The sequence below is a fragment of the Mustelus asterias genome, unplaced genomic scaffold, assembly GCF_964213995.1.
Source record: "Mustelus asterias unplaced genomic scaffold, sMusAst1.hap1.1 HAP1_SCAFFOLD_1107, whole genome shotgun sequence".
Taxonomy (NCBI): Eukaryota; Metazoa; Chordata; class Chondrichthyes; order Carcharhiniformes; family Triakidae; genus Mustelus; species Mustelus asterias.
Window position 1 is genome coordinate 38,308 of NW_027591052.1, and position 24,234 is coordinate 62,541.

At 46.1% G+C, this 24,234-nt stretch overlaps 1 protein-coding gene across 1 annotated transcript in view; it reads right to left on the bottom strand.

Annotated features, from left to right (window-relative positions):
- Positions 1-1,831: 1,831 nt before the first annotated feature.
- The window catches only part of LOC144487895 (cadherin-23-like), a gene marked incomplete at both ends in the record, with an annotated part of 83,004 nt that continues 60,601 nt past the window's right edge, over positions 1,832-24,234 (bottom strand). The window contains one exon of the mRNA XM_078205946.1: positions 1,832-1,910. Coding sequence (XP_078062072.1) covers positions 1,832-1,910 — 79 coding nt within the window. The remainder of the gene's footprint in view (positions 1,911-24,234) is intronic.

Below are 24,234 nucleotides of genomic sequence, written 5' to 3' on the forward strand. Positions count from 1 at the left end.
CTGCAACCCAGTGTCCTCCTCAGCTATATTCATGTCCCCTTGCGTGAACACCGAAGAGAAATATTGGTTCAATGCTTCACCAATCTCCTCCGGTTCCACACATAACTTCCCTCTGCCATCTATAACTGGCCCTAAACTTGCCCTAACCAACCTTCTGTTCTTGACATACCTATAGAACGCCTTAGGATTCTCTTTAACCCTATCCGCCAAAGTCTTCTCATGTCCCCTTTTAGCCCTTCTAAGCTCGCTCTTCAACTCCCTCTTAGCCAATCTAAAGCTTTCTAGTGCACTACCCGAGTGCTCACGTCTCATCCGAACATAAGCCTCCTTTTTCTTTTTAACCAACAAAGAAACTTTTTTGGTGCACCACGGTTCCCTAGCCCTACCAATTCCTCCTTGCCTGACAGGGACATACCTATCACAGACTCGCAGTAGCTGCTCCTTGAAAAAACTCCACATGTCGGACGTTCCCAGTCCCTGTAATCTCCTAGTCCAACCTATGTTTCCTAATTCTCTCCTAATAGCCTCATAATTACCCTTCCCCCAGCTAAAACCACTGGCCCGAGGTTCATGCCTATCCCTTTCCATCACTAAGGTGAACGTAACCGAATTGTGGTCACTATCACCAAAATGCACACCAACTTCCAAGTCTAGCACCTGGTCTGGCTCATTTCCCAGCACCAGATCCAATATAGCCTCACCTCTAGTTGGCCTGTCTACATACTGAGTCAAAAAAACCTTCCTGCACGCTTTGAACAAAAACTGACCCCTCTAACGAGCTAGAGCTATAACAATTCCAGTCAATATTAGTCAAGTTAAACTCCCCCATAACAATTGCCCTATTACTTTCACTCCTAAGCAGGATTGACTCCGCAATCCTTTCCTCAACCTCTCTAGAACTTTTAGGAGGTCTATAAAAGACTCCCTCAGCGAGTCACAAAGCGTTCTACTTTTGTCACAGCAGTATTCCAATAACAAACGTTTTGCCTGAGCTACAGTTCAAGAATTACTCATGAAAATACTTAGCTTAATTGTTGTTTCCCCCCCCCCCGCAGCCCCCAGTCACCCCAAACAAGCCGAAACATTCATGTGTCCAATGGCAATGAAACACACCACTCACGATAGATGTCCTTATAGCGGTCGCTGAAAGAGTTATATCTGGAATCTACTGATGACCATGAAACCATTGTCGGAAAAACCCATCTGGTTCACTAATGTCCTTTAGGGAAGGAAATCTGCCGTCCTTACCTGGTCTGGCCTACATGTGACTCCAGAGTCACAGCAATGTGGTTGACTCTCAACTGCCCTCTGAAAAAGGGCAGCCAGCGACGCCCATGTCCCACGAATGAATAACAACGGTGTCTCAGAAATCCACAGCCTTGGTTTCAAGTTTAGAAATCACACTGTGTGATATTAGTGCGCAAATGCTGCAAAACTGTGTGTGGAACCCCTTCACGCCCCATCTTCCCGAGGCACGATATTCCTGATAAAATAACCAAAAGTATTTCTCTGCATGCTACAATCAGGCCGCACAATTTCAAGACCGTACAGAAGAAGACAATTAAAACAAAAACTCACTGGATTCCTGTCACGGTTATCAGGCTTTATTAATGTTTTATAAGGCACTTCCACTTAGAAATAGCGACACGCACCGTTAACAAGATGTTAACATATACAGTGATAACATCCTGGAGCTGGATCTATTACTCACTCAGGCTTCTTGGACATGATTTCAAACCGGTTTCAGTATATATTCAAAATTGAGTTTTCATGTCCTTTTTAATGGCAAACATATTGTAAGACTTGGAAAAGGGAAGACTAACTCTCTTACCCGAGACAATAGTGTAACCAATGCCTCGTGGTCTCCCTCTGTCCTGGTCCAGCGCTGTAATAATCCGAATGGTCTTACCCTGAAAATTAATTCAAAACACAGTGTATTAAAGAGCAGAACAAAGTTGCATTTCATTCTTCACGACCAGCAGACACCCTGTAAATCTATCAAAGCCCATTTTGTTAAAAAAAAAATGGACTGGCTGTATGAATGTGGCAACCAAACGGGCGGCACGGTGGCACAGTGGTTAGCACTGCTGCCTCACAGCGCCAGGGACCCGGGTTCAATTCCCAGCTTGGGTCGCTGTCTGTGTGGAGTTTGCACGTTCTCCCTGTGTCTGCGTGGGTTTCCTCCCGGTGCTCCGGTTTCCTTCCACAGTCCAAAGATGTGCGGGTTAGGTGGATTGGCCGTGCTAAATTGCCCCTTAGTGTCAGGAGGGCCAGCTAGGGTAAATGCATGGGGGTAGGGCCTGGGTGGGACTATGGTCAGTGGAGACTCGATGGGCTGAATGGCCTCCTTCTACACTGTAGGATTCTATGATTAAATTTAAGAATAGCAAGCTCCCACAAACAGCACTGTGATAACAGGTGCGTCTTGTTCGAGAAATAAATATTTTCCAAGGCACCGGGGAAAATTTCTCCAGCTCGTTTTAAAATAGGGTCATGGGAGTTTACGTGTGGACCCGAATGGCAGCCAGGACCTCATCTTAACTGAAGACGGCACCTCTGACAGCGCAGCACATCCCCAGTTACTGCAGTCAATGAAGAAGTGGTGCATTGGGCTGTCAGTTTAGATTCTCTGCTAGTGTTCCTTGAAGTCATAATCTTCTCTCTCAAATATCAATACATTCAGTTCATTCTGACATTCTCTCTTCCACCTTCTTCCGTCGGGAAAAAGATACAAGTCTGAGGTCACGTACCAACCGACTCAAGAACAGCTTCTTCCCTGCTGCCGTCAGACTTTTGAATGGATCTACCTCGCATTAAATTGATTTTTCTCTACACCCTAGCTCTGACTGTAACACTACATTCTGCACTCTCTCATTTCCTTCTCTATGAACGGTATGCTTTGTCTGTATAGCGCGCAAGAAACAATCCTTTTCACTGTATACTAATACATGTGACAATAATAAATCAAATCAAATCATGGGCAAAACTGTGACAAATGGATGAATATTCTGAGTTTTTGCACTATGGATCCAAAGAATGAAGCAGGGTACTTTCTAATTGGTGAAAATCTGGAAATAGTGGAGATAGCGTAGCGGGGGATGGGGGTCCAGCGACATGGAATCCTTGCAGTGCAAAAGGAGACCATTTGGACCATCGAGTTTGCATCAACTCTTCGATGGAGCATCTTACCCAGGCCCACCCCCCTTCCCATTCCCTTAAACCCACGCATTTAGCCTGGCCAATCCACCTAATCGACGCACCTTGTACGGCACAGTGGTTAGCACTGCTGCCTCACAGCGCCAGGGACCCGGGTTCGATTCCCGGCTTGGGTCACTGTCTGTGTGGAGTTTGCACGTTCTCCCCGTTTCTGCGTGGGTTTCCTCCGGCTGCTCCGTTTTCTTCCCACAGCCCGAAGATATGCGGGTTAGGTTGATTGGCCGTGCTAAATTGCCCCTTAGTGTCAGGGGGACTAGCTAGGGTAAATGCATGGGGTTACGGGGATAGGGCCTGGGTGGGATTGTGATTGGTGCAGACTCGATGGGCTGAATGGCACAGTGGTTAGCACTGCTGCCTCAGTGTCAGGGACCCGGGTTCAATTCCGGCCTTGGGTGCCAGTCTGTGTGGGGAGTTTGCACATTCTCTCTGTGTCTCCAGGTGCTCCGGTTTCCTTCTACACTCCAAAGATGTGTGGGTTAGGTGAAATGGCCATGCTAAATTGCCCCTTAGTGTCCAAAGATGTGCAGGTTAGGTGGATTGGCCATGCTAAATTGCCCCTTAGTATCCCCGTAACCCCATGCATTTACCCTAGCTAGTCCCCCTGAGACCAAGGGGCAATTTAGCACGGCAAATCAACCTAACCCACATATCTTCGGGCTGTGGGAAGAAACCGGAGCACCCGGAGGAAACCCACGCAGACACGGGGAGAACGTGCAAACTCCATGATTCTATTCTATGATTTTACCTCTGGACACCAAGAGGTAATTTAGCATGGCCAATCCACCTAACCTGCACATCTTTGGACACTAAGGGGCAATTTAGCATGGCCAATTCACCTAACCTACACATCTTTGGAGTGTAGAAGGAAACCGGAGCACCCGGAGACACAGAGAGAATGTGCAAACTCCCCACACAGACTGGCCCCCAAGGCCGGAATTGAACCCGGGTCCCTGACACTGAGGCAGCAGTGCTAACCACTGTGCCGCCGTGCTGCCCATAGATCACTGAAATGTCACGAACAGGTAGATAATAATCTAAAAGACGAAGGGTAAGCTGACCGTTGCATCTTAAAACAGCAGAATACAAAAGGGTGGAAGCCTAGTTACAACAGAGCCCTGGTCAGACCACACCCGGAGTTATGGTGAGTACCACACTTTGGTCAGGCTACATTGGCCTTAGAGGGAATTCAGCGTCGATTCACCAGAATGGCATCGAGATCCCCCGAGATTACATAAACAGGAAAGGTCTCACAAACTTGGCTGTATTCCCTGGAATTCAGAAGATTGAAGGTTGATTGGATTGAAGCCGTGATGTGGAGATGCCGTCTGAGGAAGGAGCAGTGCTCCGCAAGCTCGTCATTCTAAATAAACCTGTCCGACTTTAACCTGGTGTTGTGAGACTTCTTGGATTGAAATTTAAGGTATTGATGGAGAGGAGACAGGGTCGATAAGGGAAAAACTATTTCCACTGGTTGAGAGTTTTGGACTGAGATTTGTGGGGCAGAGTCTAAGAATCTGTCCTGGAGTGAAATTAGGAAAGTTTTTTTTAAACATAAAAATGGGGGTTAGACATTTGGAACACTGCCACAGACGGCAATTGATTGCGAGGTCACTTGGTAATTTGAAACAGAGATGGACAGATTTTTCTCACCTAAAGTTATTAGGGAACACAGGGTTAAGATGGGCGTATGGAGTTAGGTCGCAGATGATCTCAGTGGATGCTGGAACAAGCACGTGGGGTTAAACCGCCTCCACCTGTTCCTGTGCGAGTGCTACAACCGAAAAAAACCTGATAATGAACTCGGAAAGAAGGCAATTGAGGGCACGCAGTGATGCAACATGTATTCGTGCTGCCTGACGCTTCCTCATTGGCAACAGCCAAATGAACAGGACAATCCATCTGCTCACTTTCCAGACATGCCAAGATTCAATTCCACGGGGAAGTGATTTATCTTAACCAGAGATTGTCTACAACCTGAACAGGAAGGGGCGGGCAGCGGAAGAGTAATCAGCCATATTATTTTGCTTACCTGGTTCAATTCTGATAGATTTAGACTGCAACGATACATCAAAGACAGACCTCTAAGCGGTGGTGTGCGGTTTGCACGCTCTGGCCATCTCGCAGGTTATCTTGGTGACAACCAGCCTACAGAAATGCACATTCATACGCCCTTGAGCAGCAGAGTACTGTTGTGTTAAAACACTATCTTTGACTGTGCTCCCTCAGAGCAGAGTAGCCCAATGCAAATGTGGCAGTGTTGCAGTTACGCTGTGGTGAGCACGAGGTCCAAGCCCGGTGCACACAAAGCATGGCAGCATGGTGGCACAGTGGTTAGCACTGCTGCCTCTCAACGCCAGGGACCCGGGTTCGATTCCAGCCTCGGGTCATTGCCAATGTGGAGTTTGCACATTCTCCCCGTGTCTGCATGGGTTTCCTCCAGGTGCTCTGGTTTCCTCCCATGGTCGAAAGATGCGCAGGTTAGGTGGGTTGGCCATGCTAAATTGCCCCTTAGTGTCCAAAGATGTGGTTAGATGGATTGGCCATGGTAAATTGCCCCTTAATGTCCAGAGATGTGTAGGTTAGGTGGGCTGGCCATGCTAAATTGCCCCTTAGTGTCCAAAGATGCGTGGGTTGGGAGGGGGGGGGGATTATTGGGGTAAATATGTGGGGATACGGGGACAGAACAGGGGGTAGACCCGAGTAAGATACCCGGAGAGTCAGTGCAGAGTCATTGGGCCGAATGGCGTGTTGGGATTCTGTACTATGACAATCAATGCAAGTGTTCTAAATCATAGCATAAGAAATATGAACTAATTTTAAAATGATTACAAAAGACGTTAATTATTTTTGTACAATGTCTGTATTACTGACTAACCTCCTCCCATTGCTATCAGAAAGGCAAAATAAAACACAACCTGTGTTCACTCAAGTAGAAAATGTCAAATAACACAATCCTATTTTAATTACTGAACCATAAATATTTCAGCATAAGTAATCGGAACAGGCAGGCAATGTGTTTCAAAATGTCAAAGGGCACAGGAAGCTTTTTAATGTTCTCCAGCTCAACATTTAATTGAAGCTCAACGCTGATTTTCTTTTAAATGCTGATTCAATGATTCAAAGCAAGAACAAAACACACGGAGGCAGGGCAAATCAAAACAGAATTTAAAATAAAACTCTGCTGGTTCCCTCCGGACAAATCCCTTTGCGCCAAGGTAACAAACGCCTTGCGATGTCAACCATTGAACAGCACTCTCGGTGACCCAGTGAAGGGTAGATTGCTCCAGCTATTTCTCAGCCCAATCAACCTGTCTCTCACACACACACACACGACGACTTCATCAATTCCTGGGCAGGTAACGTCGGGAATTTGCACCTTCTCAGTTGTAGAAAAGACAAAATGCATCAATCTAATTTTCTCCAAAACTAGTCCGGCTCCTTGCTTCAGGCATTGGCAGCACACAAGTTCAAACACTTTGTTCACTCTTTACTCCAGTTGGAGCAATAAAGAAAGGGAAATGCTAACGGAAGCTTGCAGAGGTACAAAAATGATGGCCAGAGATCGGGACTCTCACTTCTACAAAGTGCGTGGGGAGCTTGGGGCGATCCCAGTGCCTGAATGGTCAGACCCCAAGCTTCATTTAGATTGTCGCTATCCCCTCTCCTGTCAAACAGAATCATCGATCTTCATTCCGTCCCTCCGGGGAGTCTGATTCTCCCTCAACAAGTCTTCATAAAAACTGCCAGGCATCCAAGACTTGAATATTCCTCCTTGAATCTTCTGGCTTTCTGATGGGACTCCCAATCTTGACCCCCCCCCCCCCAAATCTCGGCAGACGCTCAACCCCACAACCTCGCCATTCCTCTCACCACAAATAGAAACATAGAAATACTACAGCACAATACAGGCCCTTCAACCCACAAAGTTGTGCCGAACATGTCCCTACCTTAACGATTACTCGCCTTACCTATAACCCTCTATCTTACTAAGTTCCATGTACTTATCTAAAAGTCTCTTAAAAGACCCTATCGAATCCGCCTCCACCACCATTGCTGGCAGCCCATTCCACGCACCCACCACCCTCTGAGTGGAAAACTTACCCCTGACATCTCCTCTGTACCTACTCCCCAGCACCTTAAACCTGTGTCCTCTTGTGGCAACCATTTCAGCCCTGGGTAAAAGCCTCTGACTATCCACTCGATCAATACCTCTCAACTCCATTATTCTGTGCTGGCTAGCCTCCCATTGTCCACCTACCATACACACCAGCTCATCCCTATTATTGCTGCCTATATCACATCCCACCCCAAATAAGAACATAAGAATACCATTATACCATTCATCCATCTTGCCTGCCCTGAATGACCTACACGATGCCTTGTCCTTCCAACACCTCATTTTTAAAACTCTTAATTCTGATTAAATCCTGCTTAACCTCCCTCTTTGTCTCCGAAGTGTCTTCCAGCTTGGCCCCTCTCATCCATGCCACTCCAAACCTCTTGTCTTTATAGCTCCATCCCTCACTCTTTCAACAATAAAACATGATGTGGAGATGCCGGCGTTGGACTGGGGTAGGCACAGTAAGTAGTCTCATAACACCAGGTTAAAGTCCAACAGGTTTATTTGGTAGCACAAGCTTTCGGAGCGTTGCCCCAGGACTCACCTGAAGAAGGGGCAGCGCTCCGAAAGCTCATGCTACCAAATAAACCTGTTGGACTTTAACCTGGTGTTGAGAGACTTCTTACTGAACAATGAAACGGCCATGCTTTTAACATTAGACCTCCCATTCACCAATTCCCTCCCAAAAATCTCAGCAGGTCTGGTGGCATCTGTAAGGAGAGAAAAGAGCTGACGTTTTGAGTCCAGATGACCCTTTGTCAAAGCTGTGACAAAGGGTCATCTGGACTCGAAACGTCAGCTCTTTTCTCTCCTTACAGATGCCACCAGACCTACTGAGATTTTCCAGCATTTTCTTTTTCGGTTTCAGATTCCAGCATCTGCAGCAATTTGCTTTTACCTTTCCAAAAATCTCTCCCCTAAAAGTTGATTTATTCGTCACAAGTAAGGCTTACATTAACATTGCAATGGCATTATTGCGAAATTCCCCTAGTCACCACACTACGGTGCCTATTCGGGTCAATGCAACTAACCAGCACGCCCTTCAGACTGTGGGGGGAAACCGGGGCACCCGGAGGAAACCCACGCAGACACAGGGAGAACGTGCAAACTTCACACAAACAGTGACCCAGGCCGGGAGTCGAACCCGGGTCCCTGGCGCTGTGAGGCAGCAGTGCTAACCACTGTGCCACCCCTCACTAGTCCTTGAAGGACCTTCTTGGAACCGAACTCCTGGCCATCTCTCCTTTCTTTGCCTCTGTATCTTTTCCCCATCATGTCTTCAAGATGTCTTGAAATTCATTCTTTTCTCTGCCTATGACACAATATCAATAAAAGTTGTGATTTTTGTTCTTCTCTCGTATTCTTGGGTAGAATACAAAAATCTGTTCGCCATCTGATAAGCGAGCTTTATAATCCCTCTAATCTCTCTCCCTCCACTGCAAACCTCCTTATCTATTTTATCCATACTTCAGTTGCTGATCCTCAAGTTTGTTCCTCTGTTATTCTAAGCTCCAACACATTAACTGCCCTATCCTGGATATAAAATGCAGATTTGTCGCAGAATCATACTGCAGCACACTTTCTTCAACACAGTCTCAAAGCTGTGAAACTATTAACCTCTACTAGTCTTCATTTTTGCCTTCAATCCAGAAGTCAAACTGATTTGATTTGATTTATTATTGTCACATGTATTAACATAGGTGAAAAGTATTGCTTCTTGCGCGCTATACAGACAAAGCATACCGTTAATAGAGAAGGAAAGGAGAGAGTGCAGAATGTAGTGTTACAATCATAGCTGGGGTGTAGGGAAAGATCAACTTAATGCAAGTTAAGTCCATTGAAAAGTCTGACAGCAGCAGGGAAGAAGCTGTTCTTGAGTCGGTTGGTCCGTGACCTCAGACTTTTGTATCTTTTTCCCCGACGGAAGAAGGTGGAAGAGAGAATGTCCGGGGTGCATGGGGTCCTTAATTATGCTGGCTGCTTTGCCGAGGCAGCGGGAAGTGTGGACAGAGTCAATGGATGGGAGGCTGGTTTGCATGATGGATTGGGCTACATTCATGACCTTTTGTAGTTCCTTGCAATCTTGGGCAGAGCAGGAGCCATACCAAGTTGTGATACAACCAGAAAGAATGCTTTCGATGGTGCATCTGTAAAAGTTGGTGAGAGTCGTAGCTGACATGCCAAATTTCCTTAGGAAAGAAGTGTCATCATCTCTTCAGTCTTCGATTCTACTTTTCCCAATCTTGGTTGCGTTTCGCACTATTTCGGATGAACCTCGGCCACAACCTCTCGACCATAAACAAAAAGCGCCTTACGTACTCACGCAAAAAAAAAGTTTTACACTGCACAATATCTCATTAAAAGCTACTGATTCACAAGTTGCATCTCTGGCACAACGTCCCAAGACATTCTGGCTCACGTCCATTTCTTGCATTGGAATGGAGAGAGGTGCTGACAGTCACTGGCTAAGAGGATCTAGAAGTGGTGACTGGGTCAAGCTAAAGGGGTCATGCGTGAGTTCACGACACCCGGTCTTTGAAAGTGAAAGGGTTAAAAATTACATAAGCTGCGAGCTGAACCTCAGTCGCACAGGGAAAGCTATGTGCAAATGATAGATTTTGATTAAAGTAAGCCCAGAAAAGGGCCAAGAACTTTCTAATGGAATGATGTGCAGCTGCAGTTCATATCTGCTCACTAGAACAAGGAACAATGGAAAGGGAGATTGAGATACCATTGGTCAGAGATATAGCAACCATTTCTTGATGATATAACATGCACAACTTTTAATTGGACATTTACCCTTATGTATGCATGATGTAACCATAACTATGATTGGATCGAGGTAACTCCTATTCTATTATTGGTATATGCTAATTACTTGTAATCAATGCTGAGTCTTTAGTTGCCTATGTATTTCTGATTTTTTCACTCAATGTCCTGAATGGACATTCAGCATCCTATTGCTGTAGTAAAACTCATCTTGGAACCACTCTTACTTTGTTTTGGCTACTTGAGGGGAACAAGAGTTTTTAAATACAACAAGAAAACAAGCCCCCTAACAAAAAGGACCAATGGTTGGCATTTCAGCGAGTGCCGAAATTAGTCTTCAATTTTTCTAAAGCATAATTGTTACCAAATTAAATACAAGACCGCATTTTTCTAGTGCTTAACCAAAAGACCATGGCAGGGAGCTAGGTTTGACATCTGTTGTGGAAGAGGAGATACATTAGCCTTTACAAATTCCTAGTTGGGCCTCAACCGGAGTATGATGCCCAATTCTGGGTGCCAGATCTTTGAGGAGAAAAATAAAAGCTTGAGAGAAGATGCAGAGGAGATTTCTAAGAATGACACCAGGGATGAGGGACCCAAGTTCCATGGAAAGATTAGAGACCTTGGGATTGCTCTCTTCAGAGCAGAGAAGGTTCATGGAGATTTGATTGCGGTGTTCAAAATGATGAGGTGTTTTAATAACATAAATAAGCAGATTTCTCCCTTTCCTCAGCACTGAGGAAGTCATAGAACATTACAGCGCAGTACAGGCCCTTCGGCCCTCGATGTTGCGCCGACCTGTGAAACCAATCTAAAGCCCATCTAACCTACACTATTCCAAGATCATCCATATGTTTATCCAATGAACATTTAAACGCCCTTAATGTTGGCAATCCACGACTGTTGCAGGTAGAGCATTCCACGCCCTTACTACTCTGAGTAAAGAACCTACCTCTGACATCTGTCCTACATCTATCACCCCTCAATTTAAAGCTATGTCCCTTCGTGTTAGCCATCACCATACGAGGAAAAAGGCTCTCACTGTCCACCCTATCTAATCCTCTGATCATCTTATATGCCTCTATTAAGTCACCTCTTAACCTTCTTCTCTCTAACGAAAACAGCCTCAAGTCCCTCAGCCTTTCCTCATAAGACCTTCCCACAATACCAGGCAACATCCTGGTAAATCTCCTCTGCACCCTTTCCAATGCTTCCATATCTTTCCTATAATACGGTGACCAGAACTGTATGCAATACTCCAAGTGCGGCCGCACCAGAGTTTTGTAGAGCTGCAACATGACCTTATGGCTCCGAAACTCAATCCCTCGACCAATAAAAGTTAACACACCGTACGCCTTCTTAACAACCCTATCAACCTGGGTGCCAACTTTCAGGGATCTATGCACATGGACACCGAGATCTCTCTGCTCATTCACACTGCCAAGTATCTTACCATTAGCCCAGTACTCTGTATTCCTGTTACTCCTTCCAAAGTGAATCACCTCACACTTGTCTGCATTAGACTCCATTTGCCACCTCTCAGCCCAGCTCTGCAGCTTATCTATGTCCCTCTGTAACCTGCAACATCCTTCCGCACTGTCCACAACTCCACCGACTTTGGTGTCATCCGCAAATTTACTAACCCATCCTTCTACGCCCTCATCCAGGTCATTTAGAAACCATAGAAAGAGGCCATTTGGCCCATTGAGTCTGCATCGACAACAATCCCACCCAGGCCCTATCCCCGTATCCCTACATATTTACCTGCTAATCCCTCTAACCCTCATATTTACCCACTAATCCCTCTAATCTACGCATCCCGGGACACTAAGGGGCAATTTAGCTTGGCCAATTAACCTAACCTGCACATCTTTGGACTGTGGGAGGAAACCGGAGCACGTGGAGGAAACCCACGCAGACACAGGGAGAAGGTGCAAACTCCGCACAGACAGTGACCCGAGCCGGGAATCGAACCCAGGTCCCTGGGGCTGTGAAGCAGCAGTGCTAACCACTGTGCTACCGTGACGCCCTTTTATAAAAATGACAAACAGCAGTGGCCCCAAAACAGATCCTTGCGGTACACCACTAGTAACTGAACTCCAGGATGAACATTTCCCATCAACTACCACCCTCTGTCTTCTTACAGCTAGCCAATTCCTGATCCAAACCGCTAAATCACCCTCAATCCCATACCTCCGTATCTTCTGCAATAGCTTACCGTGGGGGACCTTATCAAAAGCTTTACTGAAATCCATATACACCACATCAACTGCTTTACCCTTATCCACCTCTTTGGTCACCTTCTCAAAGAACTCAATAAGGTTTGTGAGGCATGACCTACTCTTCACAAAACCGTGTTGACTATCCCTAATCAAATTATTCCTTTCTAGATGATTATAAATCCTATCTCTTATAATCCTTTCCAAAACTTTGCCCACAACAGAAGGAAGGCTCACTGGTCTATAATTACCAGGGTTGTCTCTACTCCCCTTCTTGAACAAGGGGACAACATTTGCTATCCTCCAGTCTTCTGGCACTATTCCTGTAGATAATGATGACATAAAGATCAAAGCCAAAGGCTCTGCAATCTCCTCCCTAGCCTCCCAGAGAATCCTAGGATAAATCCCATCTGGCCCAGGGGACTTATCTATTTTCACACTTTCCAGAATTGCTAACACCTCCTCCTTATGAACCTCCATCCTGTCTAGTCTAATCTAATCTAGTCTAATAGCCTGAATCTCAGTATTCTCCTCGACAACATTGTATTTTTCCTGAATGAATACTGACGAAAAATATTCATTTAGCGCCTCTCCTAGCTCTTCGGACTCCACGCACGACTTTCCACTACTGTCCTTGACTGGTCCTAATCTTACCCTAGTCATTCTTTTATTCCTGACATACCTATAGAAAGCTTTAGAGTTTTCCTTGATCCTATCAGCCAAAGACTTCTCATGTCCCCTCCTGGCTCTTCTTAGCTCTCTCTTTAGGTCCTTCCTGGCTAACTTGTAACTCTCAAGCGCCCTAACTGAGCCTTCACTTCTTATCTTTACACAAGTCTCCTTCACAAGAGATTCAACTTCTTTAGTAAACCACGGTTCCCTCGCTCGACCACTTCCTCTGTGCCTGACAGGTACATACTTATCAAGGACACGCAGTAGCTGTTCCTTGAACAAGCTGCACATTTCAATTGTGCCCATCCCCTGCAGTTTCCTTCCACATCCTATGCATCCTAAATCACGCCTAATCACATCATAATTTCCTTTCCGCCAGCTATAACTCTTGCCCTGCGGTATATACCTATCTCCTTCCATCGCTAAAGTAAACGTAACCGAATTGTGGTCACTATCACCAAAGTGTTCACCTACCTCCAAATCTACCACTTGGCCTGGTTCATTACCCAGTACCAAATCCAATGTGGCCTCGCCTCTTGTTGGCCTATCTACATACTGTGTCAGGAAACCCTCCTGCACACATTGAACAAAAACTGACCCATCTAAAGTACTCGAACTATAGCTTTTCCAGTCAATATTTGTAAAGTTAAAGTCCCCCATAACAACTACCCTGTTACTTTCGCTCCTATCCAGAATCATCTTTGCAATCCTTCCCTCTACATCTCTGGAACTTTTCGGAGGCCTATATAAAACTCCCAACAGGGTGACCTCTCCTTTCCTGTTTCTAACCTCAGCCCAAACTACCTCAGTAGACGAATCCTCATCAAACGTCCCTTCTGCCACCGTAATACTGTCCTTGACTAACAATGCCACACCTCCACCTCTTTTACCACCTTCCCTGCTCTTACTGAAACATCTAAATCCCGGAACCTGCAACAACCATTCCTGTCCCTGCTCTATCCATATCTCCGAAATGGCCACAACATCGAAGTCCCAGGTACCAACCCATGCTGCAAGTTCACCCACCTTATTCCGGATGCTCCTGGTGTTGAAGTAGACACACTTCAAACCACCTTCCTGCCTGCCGGTATACTCCTGCGACCTTGAAACCTTATTCATGACCTCACTACTCTCAACCTCCTGTACACTGGAGCTACAATTCAGGTTCCCATCCCCCTGCTGAATTAGTTTAAACCCTCCTGAAGAGCATTAGCAAATTTCCCCCCCCCAGGATATTGGTACCCCTCTGGTTCAGGTGTAGACCATCCCGTTTATAGAGGTCCCACCTACTCCAGAATGACCCCCAATTATCCAGGTATCTGAATCACTCCCTCCTGCACCATCCCTGTAGCCACGTGTTCAACTGCTCTCTTTCCCTATTCCTCTCCTCGCTAGCACGTGGCTCGGGTAACAAACCAGAGATAACAACTCTGTTTGTTCTAGCTCTAAGTTTCCTCCCTAACTCCCTGAATTTCTGCCTTACGTCCCCATCTCTTTTCCTACCTATGTCTTGGGTGCCAATGTGAACCACGACTTGGGGCTGGTCCCCCTCCCCCTTAAGAATCCCGAAAACACGATCCGAAACATCATGGACCCCGGCACCCGAGAGGCAACACACCAGCCGTGAGTCCCTCTCGTTCCCACAGAATCTCCTATCTGTCCCCCTAACTATGGAGTCCCCAACGACTAATGCTCTACTCCTCTTCCCCCTTCCCTTCTGAGCAACAGGGGCAGACTCTGTGCCAGAGACCTGTACCCCATGGCTTAGCCCAAGTCAGACAGGCTCAAAACGTTAACTCTGCTTCTCTCTCTCCACAGGTGCTGTCAGACCTGCTGAGATTTCCCAGCGCTTTCTGGTTTTATTTCAGAATGGACAGCACGATGGTTAGCACTGCTGCCTCACAGCACCAGGGACCCAGTTTTAATTCCGGTCTTGGCTGACTGTGTGTGGAGTTGACACGTTCTCCCCATGTCTGCGTGGGTTTCCTTCCGGTGCGCTGGTTTCCACCCATAGTCCAAAGATGTGCAGGTTAGTTGGATTGGTCAGACCCCACTTGGAGTACTGTGCTCAGTTCTGGTCGCCTCACTATCGGAAGGATGTGGAAAAGATTGAAAGGGTGCAGAGGAGATTTACAAGGATGTTGCCTGGATTGAGTGGCATGCCTTATGAGGATAGGCTGAGGGAGCTCGGTCTTTTCTCCTTGGAGAGACGAAGGATGAGAGGAGACCTAATAGAGGTGTATAAGATGTTGAGAGGCATAGATCGGGTGGACTCTCAGAGGCTTTTTCCCAGGGTGGAAATGTCTGCTACCAGAGGACACAGGTTTAAGGTGCTGGGGGGTAGGTACAGGGGAGATGTTAGGGGTAAGTTTTTCACACAGAGGGTGGTGGGCGAGTGGAATCGGCTGCCGTCAGTGGTGGTGGAGGCGAACTCAATAGGGTCTTTTAAGAGACTCCTGGATGAGTACATGGAGCATAATAGGATGGAGGGTTATAGGTAGGTCTAGAAGGTAGGGATGTGTTGGGCACAACTTGTGGGCCGAAGGGCCTGTTTGTGCTGTAGTTTTTCTATGTTTCTAAATTGCCCCTTAGTGTCAGGGGGACTAGCTAGGGTAAATACGTGGGGTTATGGGGGTGTGGGATTGTTGTTGGTACAGACTCAATGGGCCTAATGGCCTCTTTCTGCATTGTAGGGATTCTAATGATTTCCAGCAACTGTGATCTTTTGCTTTCGTGCGAGTGTTGAATTCACTGTAGGATTCTATGATTTTATGACAATGCTTTTAAGGTAAAAATCAAGGCAGTAGGAAGGTGGGATTGAAGATTTTGGCAAAGTTTTTTTTTTTAGCCCTGAAGCAAAATATCATTTATCATTCCACCAGTCGTCTCTTCGAACTGGTCCAATGTGTTTCCACTCTGTGGAAAACAATATTCTGATCATCACCAGCATCGTCTGCAGAAAGAAAATGAGGGGCTGCAAACTCAGAGGCTGCAATTGAAATTCTAGGACAATTTACTGTGCATCGAACCAGCTATCAAAATCAAAAGCGCATTTAGATTTAAAACAGTGACATCCATAAATCCAAGGCCAGTGACCTTTGTTGGAGGGTGATGCAGCGGGGGAGGGGGGGGGGGGGGGGGGGGGGGTTGGAGCGGGATGGAACAGGAGTCTCCAGGGGCAGTCAGTCATTTTGGTAATTATGTTTTCCAAATCAGCAACTGTGTTAAAGAGGGTATTACAGGAAAAGGAGGCAATGTCAAACATTCACCGTTCCATTTTCAGAATTTATGGCATCTAATTGGCGGCTCAGGGATTCGCTTCAACACCTCTCAGTCACGGGAGAATTGACACTCTATTTTCTTAAAGTGGGTAACACAGTGACAACTGCGTCACAGTCTGGTTAACCAGTGTAAACTGGAGGGCAATCTCGGATAGTCGAGGCATATTTCAGAGGCCCTGTGAATCTTAAAAGACTGCAGCTACACATATACACGGAATTGTAGCTACCACGATTCTTAAACCTTGTTTTTAAGTTTCAGATAGGACAGGTGAACTATGTCTATTTTATACAGTTAATCGCCTTTTTGTCGATTATTGTAACTTGTCTACTTAAGCTGTCCATTCCAATTTCAAGACAATAACATATCAGAAAGGATTATAAGAGATAGGATTTGTAATCACCTAAAAAGGAATAATTTGATGAGGGATAGTCAGCACGGTTTTGTGAAGGGTAGGTCGTGCCTCACAAACCTTATTGAGTTCTTTGAGAAGGTGACCAAAGAGGTGGATGAGGGTAAAGCGGTTGATGTGGTGTATATTGATTTCAGCAAAGCGTTTGATAAGGTTCCCCATGGTAAGCTTTTGCAGAAAATACGGACACATGGGATTGAGGGTGATTTAGTGGTTTGGATCAGGAATTGGCTAGCTGTAAGAAAACAAAGGGTGGTGGTTGATGGGAAATATTCATCCTGGAGTTCAGTTACTAGTGGTGTACTGCAAGGATCTGTTTTGGGGCCACTGCTGTTTGTCATTTTTATTAATGACCTGGATGAGGGCGTGGAAGGATGGATTAGTAAATTTGCGGATGACACTAAAGTCGGTGGAGTTGTAGACAGTGCGGAGGGAAGTGGCAGGTTACAGAGGGACATAGATAAGCTGCAGAGCTGGGCTGAGAGGTGGCAAATGGAGTTTAATGCGGAAAAGTGTGAGGTGATTCACTTTGGAAGGAGTAACAGGAATACAGAGTACTGGGCTAATGGTAAGATACTTAGTAGTGTGGATGAACAGAGGGATCTGGGTGTCCATATGCATAGATCCCTGAAAGTTGGCACCCAGGTTGATAGGGTTGTTAAGAAGACGTACGGTGTGTTAGCTTTTATTGGTCGAGGGATTGAGTTTCGGAGCCAGGAGGTCATGCTGCAACTGTACAAAACTCTGGTGCGGCCGCATTTGGAGTATTGCGTACAGTTCTGGTCGCCGTATTATAGGAAAGATGTGGAAGTGTTGGAAAGGGTGCAGAGGAGATTTACCAGAACGTTGCCTGGTATGGTGGGAAAATCGTATGAGGAAAGGCTGAGGGGCTTGAGGTTGTTTTCGTTGGAGAGAAGAAGGTTAAGAGGTGACTTAATAGAGGCATACAAGATGATCAGAGGATTAGATAGTGTGGATAGTGAGAGCCTTTTTCCTCGGATGGTGTTGGCTAGCACGAGGGGACATAGCTTTAAATTGAGGGGTGAGAGATATAGGACAGATGTTAGAGGTAGGTTCTTTACTCAGAGAGTAGTAAGGGCGTGGAATGCCCTGCCTGCAGCAGTAGTGGACTCGTCAACATTAAAAGCATTCAAATGGTTATTGGACAAACATATGGATGATATTGGAATAGTGTAGATTAGAGGGGCTTTAGATTGGTACCACTGGTCGGTGCAACATCGAGGGCTGAAGGGCCTGTACTGCGCTGTAATGTTCTATGTTCTATGTATGTCATATAGTGTCTCACTTATCTCTCAATTACTACTTCCTTACAAACCTCTGGAATTTTCTATCCAATTTCTTTCCTTTTTAATTGTGTCCTGATTGCATTGGGATGTTTCTGTAAATAGTGGTTCCCCATATTAGTCATGATGTGGAGATGCCGGCGTTGGACTGGGGTAAACACAGTAAGAAGTTTAACAACACCAGGTTAAAGTCCAACAGGTTTATTTGGTAGCAAAAGCCACACAAGCTTTCGAGGCTCTGAGCCCCTTCTTCAGGTGAGTGGGAATTCTGTTCACAAACAGAACTTATAAGACACAGACTCAATTTACATGAATAATGGTTGGAATGCGAATACTTACAACTAATCCAGTCTTTAAGAAACAAAACAATGGGAGTGGGGAGAGCATCAAGACAGGCTAAAAAGATGTGTATTGTCTCCAGACAAGACAGCCAGTGAAACTCTGCAGGTCCACGCAACTGTGGGAGTTACAAATAGTGTGACATAAATTCAGGTACACGGTACATACTCTTGCAACTCGGCCAACGTTGTCTACCTGATACGCTGCAAGAAAGGATGTCCCGAGGCATGGTACATTGGGGAAACTATGCAGACGCTGCGACAACGGATGAATGAACACCGCTCGACAATCACCAGGCAAGACTGTTCTCTTCCTGTTGGGGAGCACTTCAGCGGTCACGGGCATTCGGCCTCTGATATTCGGGTAAGCGTTCTCCAAGGCGGCCTTCGCGACACACGACAGCGCAGAGTCGCGGAGCAGAAACTGATAGCCAGGTTCCGCACACACAAGGACGGCCTCAACCGGGATATTGGGTTTATGTCACACTATTTCACATAAATATTTCTGCTTTTTTCCTCCTGAGTCTTTATCATGCGATCCTAGAATCAGAATTTATGTCACACTATTTGTAACTCCCACAGTTGCGTGGACCTGCAGAGTTTCACTGGCTGTCTTGTCTGGAGACAATACACATCTTTTTAGCCTGTCTTGATGCTCTCCCCACTCCCATTGTTTTGTTTCTTAAAGACTGGATTAGTTGTAAGTATTCGCATTCCAACCATTATTCATGTAAATTGAGTCTGTGTCTTATAAGTTCTGTTTGTGAACAGAATTCCCACTCACCTGAAGAAGGGGCTCAGAGCCTCGAAAGCTTGTGTGGCTTTTGCTACCAAATAAACCTGTTGGACTTTAACCTGGTGTTGTTAAACTTCTTACTGTGTGTACTCCCCATATTAGGCCAGTGCTATGTTACTTTTTGCTCAGCTGTTCGAGACTCCAAAGGCTTTTCATAGAATCCTTACAGCACAGAAGGAGGTCATTCAGCCCATCGAGTCTGCACCGACCACAATCCCACCCAGGCCCTATCCCCATAACCCCATGTATTTACCCTAGCTAGTCCCCCTGACACTAAGGGGCAATTTATCATGGCCCATCCACCTAACCCACACATCTTTTGGACTGTGGGAGGAAACCAGAGCACCCGGAGGAAACCCACGCAGACACGAGAAGAGTGTGCAGATTCCACACAGACAGTGACCCAAGCCAGGAATCGAATTCGGGTCCCTGGTGCTGTGAGGCAGCAGTGCTAACCACTGTGCCACCGTGTGGGGGTTCATCCTCTCTAAATCCTGCCAGCCTCCCAGGGGACCCCTGCCAATCCCGCCAGCCTCTCAGGGAACTCCTGCCAATAGGGGGAGCAATAGCCTTGTGGTATTATTGCCAGTCTATTAATCCAGAAACTCAGCTAATGCTCTGGGGACCCGGGTTCGAATCCCACCACGGCAGATGGTGGAATTTGAATTCAATTTAAAAAATCTGGAACTAAGAATTACTGATGACCATGAAATCATTGTCGATTGTTGGAAAAACCCATCTGGATCACTAATGTCCTTTAGGGAAGGAAATAGAGTCATAGAGTCACACAGCAAGGTAACAGGCCCTTTGGCCCAACTTGTCCATGCCGTCCTTTTTTTAAAAAACCATTAAGCTAGTCCCAATTGCCCGCGTTTGGCCCATACCCCTCTAACCCATGTAACTGGCTAAATGCACCCCCCCACCCCGCAACACTCCACACACACGGACTGGCATTCCCCTAGAGCCCCTTCTCAATGTGTCAAAGGCCTTACCAATTATCCTAAGGGATATTATTGCCTTTCATCAGAACCAATTAGCAAACTGCATCTTGCGCTGCAACTCCCGAAATTTGATTGGACACAAAGAAACTTGATGACTTCACTGGCCGTCGTTTAAAGCCCGCTTGATAAGGCGAACACTAATAGAATTGCTGCTCTGTAATAATGTTGGAATAGCTTTATAATAAAAATCATAATCCATCAGTAAGTTATAAACACTCGCTTTAGGTTGCAAATTTTAAAATGCAAATTGGAGAATAAATGCCCTCTCTTGAAGCTGCCAGAAGTGTTAAAAGCTGTTCTGATTCGGATAGATACTACAGTCCCCTTAAGGGATGTATATTTTTTATTCTGCAGGCTATGCATTAATGATAGAATCATAGTGTGATTTTAGTCATACAATGGCTTGTCATTATGTACTTTAACATGTTGAGAGGAATTAAATTGTTGTGGGCAATTAAAGGGCATTTGAAAGATGGTAAAGGCATTACAGCTACCCATCGATACAAAATTATGTTCATGAACAAAGATTCTCGTGGGGATTAATTTACTTTTTCACAGATGATTATGCATCACCTTTTCTCAATCTCATGCTCTCCCAGACTTACAACCAATTAAGTCTGTCTGAAACGTGGTCCCTGCTGTTCTGCATGAAACAAGACTATAAGTTACAGAAGCAGCTTTAGGCCACTCGGCCCATCGAGTCTGCTCCGCCATTCAATCATGGCTGATATGATTCTCATCCCCATTCTCCTGCCTTCTCCCCGTAACCCGATCCCCTTATTAATCAAGAACCTATCTATCTCTGTCTTAAAGACACTCAAAGACCCGGCCTCCTCTGTGGCAATGAGTTCTGCAGATTTAACACTCTCTGGCTGAAGAAATTCCTCCTCATCTCAGTTTTAAAGGAGCGTCCCTTCACTCTGAGGTTGTGCCCTCGAGTTCTAGTCTCTCCCACTGGTGGAAACATCCTCTCCATGTCTACTCTATCCAGGCCTCGCAGTGTTCTGTAAGATTCAATTAGATTCCCTCTCATCTTTCTAAACTCCATTGAGTATAGACCCAGATTCCTCAACCGCTCCTCATATGACAAACCCTTCATTCCTGGGATCATTTCTGTGAACCTCCTCCAAGGCCAGCACATCCGAACAGCTCGGTTGTGTACACTAAACTCCCAAAGTGGCACGGTGGCACAGTGGTTAGCACTGCTACCTCACCGCGCCAGGGACCCGGGTTCAATTCTCGCCTCTGGTCATTATCTGTGTGGAGTCTGCACATTTTTCCTCCGGGTGCTCGGGTTTCGTCCCACAGTCTAAGAGATGTGTAGGTTAGGTGGATTGGCCATGCTAAATTGCCTCTTCGGGTCCAAAGGTGTGTAGGTTAGGTGGATTGGCCATGGAGTTTGCATGCTCTCCCCGTGACTATGTGGGTTCCCTCCAGGTGCTCCAGTTTCCTCCCACAGTCCAAAAGATGTGTAGGTTAGGGGAAAAAGCCTCAAACGGGATCTTGGGTTCATGTCACACTATCTGTAACCCCCACGACTTGCCTGGACTTGCAAAATCTCACTAACTGTCCTGTCCGGAGACAATACACATCTCTTTAACCTGTGCTTAACACTCTTTCCACTCACATTGTCTGTACCTTTAAGACTTGATTACCTGTAAAGACTCGCATTCCAACCATTAGTTTGTAAATTGAGTTTGTGTCCTTATATGCCCTGTTTGTGAACACAACTCCTCACTCACCTGACAAAGGAGCAGCGCTCCGAAAGCTAGTGGCTTTTGCTACCAAATAAACCTGTTGGACTTTAACCTGGTGTTGTGAGACTTCTTACTGTGTTTACCCCAGTCCAATGCTGGCATCTCCACTCATTCTGCATTTAGACAGAGTGGGCGGCAGGGTAGCACAGTGGTTAGCAGTGCTGCTTCACAGCTCCAGGGACCTGGGTTCGATTCCCGGCTTGGATCACTGTCTGTGTGGAGTTTGCACATTCTCCTCGTGTCTGCGTGGGTTTCCTCCGGGTGCTCCGGTTTCCTCCCACAGTCCAAAGATGTGCGGGTAAGGTTGATTGGCCAGGTTAAAAATTGTCCCTTAGAGTCCTGAGATGCGTAGGTTAGAGGGGTTAGCGGGTAAATATATGTGGGGGTAGGGCCTGGGTGGGATTGTGGTCGGGGCAGACTCGATGGGCCGAATGGCCTCCTTCTGCACTGTAGGGTTTCTGTGATACATACCCAGAGATAATGATTTATCCTGCCCATGGGTTGAATTTTAATCTCGTAAAGACTCGTACAAAGTCCTCATGGTCCATTAACGTAACGTGAAGAATGCGGCTGATTGGGCTACATCTATACATGGGTTCTTTACCTTTTCTATTCATTCTAATTATCTTTAACTATTTAATTATAGGGATTAACGTGCTGCTGAGCAAGTCTGTATACAAAAATCAAGGCTTGGATCTTGGTCAGCCAGTGGGCTGACGAATGGCAGATGGAGTTTAATTTAGATAAATACGAGGTGATGCATTTTGGTAGATTGAACCAGGGCAGGACTTACTCAGTTAATGGTAGGGCGTTGGGGAGAGTTACAGATCAAAGAGATCGAGGGGTACAGGTTCATAGCTCCTTGAAAGTGGAGTCACAGGTGGACAGAGTGGTGAAGACATTCATCATGCTTGGTTTCATTGGTCAGAACATTGAATACAGGAGTTGGGACGTCTTGTTGAAGTTGTACAAGACATTGGTAAGGCCACACTTGGAATACTGTGTACAGTTCTGGTCACCCTATTATAGAAAGGATACTATTAAACTAGAAAGAGTGCAGAAAATATTTACTAAGATGCTACTGAGACTTGACGGTTTGAGTTATAAAGAGAGGCTGAATAGACTGGGATTTTTTTTTTCCCTGGAGTGTTGGAGGCTTAGGGGTGATTTTATAGAGATCTATAAAATACTGAGGGGCATAGATAAGGTAGATAGTCAACATATTTTTCCAAAGATAGGAGAGTCTAAAACTAGCGGGCATAGGTTTAAGGTGAGGGGGGAGAGATACAAAAGGGTCCAGAGGGGCAATTTTTTCTCACAGAGGGTGGTGAGTGCCTGGAATGAGCTGCCAGAGGTAGTAGTAGAGGCGGGTACAATTCTGTCTTTTAAAAAGCATTTAGATAGTTACATGGGTAAGATGGGTATAGTGGGATATGAACCAAACGCAGGCAATTGGGACTAGCTCTGCGGTTACAAAAAAAGGACAGCATGGACAAGTTGGACCGAAAGGCCTGTCTCCATGCTATTAACCTCTACGACTCTATGACTGTGATGAGGATATTAACTGAGACACATCGGGAAGGTGAGCCAAGTGTCATTGAAGAATGGGTGAACATATCTGAACCTGTAACTAAGCGGAATTCCTATTCTCATCATAGAATCCTTACAGTGCAAGAGGAAGCTATCTGGCCCATCGAGCCTGCACCAACACCAATCCCACCCAGGCCCAATCCCTGTACCCCACATTATTTACCCTAGCTAGTCCCCCTGACACTAAGGGGCAATTTAACACGGCCAATCCACCTAACCCGCACATCTTTCAATTGTGGGAGGAAACCGGAGCACCCGGAGGAAACCCACGCAGACACGGGGAGAACGTGCAGACTCCAAACAGACAGTCACCCAAGGCCGGGATTGAACCCGGATCCCTGGTGCTGTGAGGCAGCAGTGCTAACCACTGTGCCACCCTAAAGGTACTGGTACCTTGCTGCTGCCACTGGCCTACAAAACAATACAAGGAAGCCATTTGCGCCGGTTTCCCTGAGTTTTTTAAAATTCATTTGTGGGAGATGGGTGCCGCTGGCTGAGCCAGCATTTATTGCCCATCCCGAGTTGTCCTTGGAGGGCAGTTGAGAGTCAACCACATTGCTGTGGCTCTGGAGTCACATGTAGGCCAGACCAGGTCAGGGCAGCAGATTTCCTTCCCTAAAGGACATGAGTGAACCAGATGGGTTCATTGGCTTTAAGCTCGCATGTGCACCTCCCCTTGGACTTTTACAGATGTCAGCTGAAATCCACCATTTTGATAAACAAAGCAATTGAGCCACTTTAACACAATCATAGAATACCTA